The sequence below is a fragment of the Sitodiplosis mosellana genome, unplaced genomic scaffold (assembly GCF_009176505.1).
Source record: "Sitodiplosis mosellana isolate CC-2019 unplaced genomic scaffold, AAFC_SMos_1.0 Smas_scaffold_2980, whole genome shotgun sequence".
Classification (NCBI taxonomy): Eukaryota; Metazoa; Arthropoda; class Insecta; order Diptera; family Cecidomyiidae; genus Sitodiplosis; species Sitodiplosis mosellana.
In genome coordinates this window covers 1-6,163 of record NW_022598222.1, presented here as the reverse complement: position 1 = coordinate 6,163, position 6,163 = coordinate 1, and the positions used below count along the sequence as shown (strand labels likewise).

Below are 6,163 nucleotides of genomic sequence, written 5' to 3'. Positions count from 1 at the left end.
ATCAGTATCAAAACCTGTGAAAACAAAATTAAATTCTGAATTAAAGAGTAGAAATTAACAGAAAAAAGTATTCCTCTGTTTCGAATGATGCTTCAACGCAGAATGATTGATTTTGTTATGTTTTTTTTCTCAATTCCACAAGTTTGACATACCCAATGATTCAAATACACTTTTTAATGTTGTTCGTCTCACTTTTCCGATGCTAAAACTGAAATAGTTTTCTTGAACACTTTAGCAGTTAAAGTATAGAAAGTGTGGGTATATTTGATTGCGCTTTTAAATGAATACGGTGGCCCGGGTGCGACAAATTGTCAGAGTAAAATGCACTGTAACGTGCAAAACACAACTGCCTACAATGCTGATTTGTTCAGCTGTTTATAATGCTGTTTTTGGGTACAGAATGTGCAGATATATTGCAAAGTGAATTCAAAGTATTCATTAACGTTTATCTCGTCGGTTATCAGAAAATCAATCCCAGACTACTGCACATTTAATCTCTGAAGGTATGATAAAAAAGGTTTAAACTTTGAAGATTTTCAGAAGAACAACAATGATCGGCTTAATAAATGACTTCCCAAAAATAAATGAACTTCTCTATTAGACTTTTTACATGTGTACATCACACATATACATGTGGTGAGATTCACATACGTCAGAAATAAGCTGTAATAAAATTTAGTAAAAGTATTCAAGTACAGGCTTTGCTGCGGCATATATTCATCACGCTGAATACATTCATGCGAAGAATACGAAGCGCTAGCTTTGCGGAAAATGAAGTCTGTTCGTCTATTCCTACGCGCTTGGCGGACGCATCAATATGATGACGTTGCTTGACGCACTGTGACTCATTTATGCCGTAGCAAAGCCTGCTTTAGTACACCAGCCTCATCGCATATTACTCTCGAAACTCTTGATAATATTCAAAAGCTTTGAAAACAAGAAAATAAAAGATGTTTCATTATGATAAAAATCATCGATTGAAGAGAAGTGCAGAGGTGAAAAAGCGATGATTTCAAGATAGCTCCGAAAAATTAATGGTACACAATGCATAGAATAAAATGACAAAATATTTATTGTAAATATTTCACATGACTTTTAATGTCGCATTATTGCCAATTGAAAATGTACAATAACGATTCGAGCTCTACATTAAAAGCCGAGCTAACGAAATTTTCTGTAAACAGACAGATTTGATCAAGCTTATCGTTGTTTTTCTGCTGAAAATCTTTCATGTTTCAAACAGTTTTTTCATACCTTCAGAGATTAAATGCGAATTAACGAGACGTTTAGAACGTTAAGGAATAGCTTCTACTTTTAATTGGCATAGCAATAAATCTGCACATTTCGTACCTAAACAAACCAGCATTGGAGATAGTTGTGTTTCGCATGTTAAGTTGTATTTTACTCTAACAATCTGTCGAATCCGAGCCACGATGTCTATCATTATCTGTTGAAGTGTTCCAAGCTATTTGAGTTTTTAAAAAATGGAAACCTTTATGCAAAACCCGATTTCATTGGGCTTGCTACGGTTATTCCTTTCAAAAGATGTTTAATGGCACCTTTCTTCAAAGATTAAATGTCGAAAATCAATTCGTGTGCAGTGGTGATCTGTATACCTGTAGACTATAGACTATTTGCTTGCCAAATTGAGGTCGATAAGTGATTGCTTACGAAGAAACATATGAAAAAAGTATCCGCACATGAGTCCGGTTTCATTTTCATTTTTACGAGTTCCAAGTAAGAGTTATCCGCACATTTTCTTTTATCTCGTATCGAATTTTAAATCGCTGAACAAGTCACCATTGGAGAATGAAAACATTTGTGTTTTGGTTGTTGAGCCAAGCTGTACTCTTAAATTCCATCGATTCTGATTTATCGCATTCATTCGAGCTCCAAGAATAAATCCAAAACTCGGCGAATGTTTGACCAATATTGAGGAGCATTTTCTTCAAATGGTTTAAGTAGGGATAAATTATAACGACTCGGCCAATTGTGGAAATAATTCGTGGTTGAAATCAAAATATGTCGATGAATAATTGTAACAGAAATAGTTGAAGACATTTATGATCTCAATCCCAAAGATAAAATGTTGATATCGTAACAGATATTTGTGACATTTCCCCCATGAGAATAGTTGACGATTGACCTAAAGAAAACTTTTTCCGAAAATTTTTCCGTTATCAATTATAAGGATCGAAACTATGTGAATGACTGTTATTTTAGTATCGCAACTGGTGTGTTTTTGCTGTTAAAACGAATGAAACAAATAGGTGATGGAGACATTCAATGTCGTCGGTATCGGAGAAATATTCAAACTTCGTACTGTGACGGGAAATTGAACCAAAATCAAAAGACTTCTTCATTTCTTTATTATATTTTGTTATTTTCAATGCATTTGACTTGAAATATCTACAAATTGTCTTTGTTTTGCCGTCCGATTTTCCAATTCAACTGTGAACTACACGTTGAAAGCATTGAACGCATCCACTTTTACTTTTTTTGAATGTCAAATAAAAAAAAAACACCAGCTGTCAAACATATACACGATGCACATCAAGTCAACGCTACAACTCAAACGATTAAAAGTGTAAATATTTTTGGAAAAATTAAACCAAGTGAACATTTAAAGAAATGTTTTGCGTTGAAAATTTCGAGATATTTTTTGAATAGAACAAATTGAAACGTGCACAATGGAGGAACTTTCGAAATTAGAGCATTTGTCGTTGGTGTCAAAAATTTGTACCGAATTGGATAACCATTTGGGTATGAACGATAAGGATTTGGCAGAGTTTATCATCGATTTGGCTGAGACACACACCACATTCGATACATTTAAGAAAGCTCTCATCGAAAATGGAGCCGAATTTCCCGATTCATTCATCAAGAGTTTGCTGCGAATTATTCAATTGATGAAAACATCGAAGAAATTACCTGAGTCTAGTGAAAATGATTTCATATCGAAGCCTGATGCCGATCGATTGGCCATAAAATTCCCAGGTTTGGCCATGCCCAATGAAAAACAAGACGAAATTATTATGACAAAGGTTGAAAAGAATGAAAAAGACGAAAAGGATGAGAAAAAGTTCGAAAAAAAATTGAACAGTGTGGCCGATGATATGATGGCAGAGTTAGAATCATTCGCACCATCAAAAGGTGACAGTGAAATTGAACCGAAGAAAAGTGAGAAGAGAGAACGGTCCAGAGAACGTGAACGGAAATCACGTCGAGAGAGATCGAAGGAACGTGAAAAGGATAGAGACAGAGACAGAGACAAAGACAGATCGTCAAGAAGAAGCCGGTCCAGAGATAAGAGACCCCGTTCAAGGTACTTTGACTATTTGCTTAACTACTTTTACTTTCAGTACATCAGTTTTGTGAAAATCAATTTTTAATAGCAAAAGAAAGTTATCAACGATTCGTTGGAATCTTTCAACACTATTCAAACCAAATTCAATAAACAAAACCAACTTTTCCCCCCATTTTTAGATCAAGAGATCGAAGACGCAGCCCTTCTCAAAGCAAAGAAAGAAGAAGAAGCCGATCAAGAGACAGACGCAGACGCTCTAGATCGATGGAACGTCGGCGATCCACATCGCGTGAACGATACAGAGATCGTCAGCGGAATCGGAATCGAAGTCGAAGCACAAGTCGTGGTCGACGAAACCGGTCTCCACCTCGCAAACGAAGCGCAACACCATTGCCCGATGGCCCAGAGCCTGGAAAGATCTATTCTGGCCGCGTAGCAAACATTGTACCATTCGGTTGCTTCGTTCAATTAACGGGTGTCAAGAAACGTGTCGAAGGTTTAGTTCATATTTCACAGCTACGGTCTGAGGGTCGTGTAACCGATGTTACTGAGGTTGTATCGCGTGGATCGAATGTCAAGGTCAAAGTAATATCAATAGCTGGACAAAAAATGTCGTTAACCATGAAAGAGGTTGATCAACAGACGGGTGCCGATTTGAATCCAGCATCACATTCACACATGAATGACGAAATGCGCGATAGAAATCCAGACAGACCAGGTGCCGATTTGAATCCTGCTACGCATTTGCGCAATGGAAATACAGGCGTTGAAGACGATTTAATCATGTATAACACATTGACTGATAATGGTAGCAAACAGGTGGTGCGATCATCGGTAATCTCGTTGCTGCCGGGTGGAATGTCTCGTAGCACTCCTACAGCACCGGTATCACACACAAATGTGGCATTTATTCAAAAAGACGGTGAACCGTCACGATGCTCACTCTGTCCAGCTAGTTTTCCAAAGAGCCATCAATTGTTGTTGCACATGTACATCCATTACATGAACCCAGAACGAAAATTCCGATGCGAATTGTGTGGCAAAAATTTCAAAACAGAGCGCCGTCTACATAATCACAACCAATCCGAAACACACAGTTCGAAAGTGAATATTGCCGAAACGCATGGCAATCCAACGTCAAAAAATCCAGAACCGTTTGAGTGTTCGGATTGTAGTCTAGAATTTCGAGAAAAGGTCAGTTGGCCAGACATTTCCGCTCAAATACACATGCGCAAAAATTAGCGGAGAATCGAGAAACCAGCAACGAAAGAAGTGAAATCTAAACGATGGAAGCAACAACGATGCATAAATTGACAATCAGCATGGTGATGACAATTGACTAAGCGCCTTATGTTTAGCATATTAAAATACAGTAAACAAAACACACACAAGTAGGGCTTAATCGTTCCATAGACATTTTCGATTTTTTTTTTCTCGAATTATGACTGATCAAATGAAATGAATTTTACGAGATTTTCGAAACACAAAAAAAAACAATGTTTGTCATTCATTCAAGTAGGTTAGTAGTAGCTTTTATTTTGACATAAATTCGGGTCGAACAGTTCTATTATATCCACCTACAATATAAAATCAGTTTCAACAAAAGTTTTATTCGGTAAAAGACATGATTTTTTTTTATTTTGTACGTTTGCATTGTAAAAATTCGAAACACATTTAAAAAAGACTATTTGTGACATTTTTCATCGTCATTACTTCAAGTTTTACGTCTCAATTCGACGAATTTCTGGGCCGTATCATATTTGCTTTCCCATTCGTAGCATAGTCTTTCGCGGAAGTGACCATATTCATCCTTTAACACAAATTCAAATTTTTTCAGCATTCGAAATTTAGCCATAAGTTCGATTGCTTCACCAGTTGAAAGGCGTGCGTGTAATTTAATCGTATCCAGCAATGGCAAAGATCTAGCCAATCTAGACCAATCCACGTAACTTGGATGAATGTTACTGATCCTTACGATCGAGATATTCGAATTTTCGTCAATGAATTTGTAGAACTCTTCAATGAAAGAATTAAGAAATTGTTGTTCTGGAAACGTGATTTGAAATTGCTTGAGCTGTTCAAATGAAAAAGGTAGGAAACATTCAGGCAATTCATAAATTTGATGAAAATAAATTGCAAAATTCTTCACACTTTTCATATGTATAATATTGTCACTGTCTGTGAGAAATGTGATTGGTTTTATATCAAGCATAAGACCTTCAATATTCTGCAAACATTCAACTGAATTCCGAAGCAAATCTGTGTTCAAATGGCTGTAAAAAAAGTCACGTGATCTAAGCTGAAGATCTTTTAATTGTGGATTCAACCGTATGAAAGCTTGTAGCATTTCATTTTCGAGCATAGCTTCACTAGATGACTCATGAAAATAAAAGTTTTCTAAATAAGGAAAATGGTTTGTGTTGATACTAAAAAATGAGGAGTTTCTGGTGTGACAAGATGCTAGTGAATTCAACTTGGGGAATAATCTATTGAGGGGAACTTTCTCAGTGAAATCATAGTCAATGTGTTCAAAATTATAAACGTTGGGGAAAGGCTTATCAAAATGCTCCATAACAGTACTTGCATAACAAACTGATGGATATATTATAATATTCTTCACGTATTCAGCACAATAATCGTTGATATAAGTGAATAGCCTCTGATCTCTTTTCGATAGTTTGTCGATGTTCACTTCACTAAAAACTCCCGGCAACAGCATAATCAGGCCTAATTTTGAAATCTCACGCCCAACACAGCGCAACAACTGCAGAGCAGTTTTCAAATCTTCTATAACCATTTTTGACGCGTCTTCGGTGTAGAATATTCGATCTGGAGAAATTCGTATATTACGTAACC

General features: G+C 36.4%; 1 protein-coding gene across 1 annotated transcript; it reads left to right on the top strand.

Moving 5' to 3' along the window:
* Window positions 1-2,520: 2,520 nt before the first annotated feature.
* On the top strand, window positions 2,521-4,744 carry LOC129571616 (ATP-dependent RNA helicase DHX8-like). Its single transcript, XM_055451435.1, has 2 exons — window positions 2,521-3,325; window positions 3,487-4,744. Exons 1-2 carry the CDS (start codon window positions 2,691-2,693, stop codon window positions 4,547-4,549), a joined length of 1,698 nt encoding a protein of 565 aa, XP_055307410.1. The 5' UTR covers window positions 2,521-2,690; the 3' UTR covers window positions 4,550-4,744.
* Window positions 4,745-6,163: the final 1,419 nt, after the last annotated feature.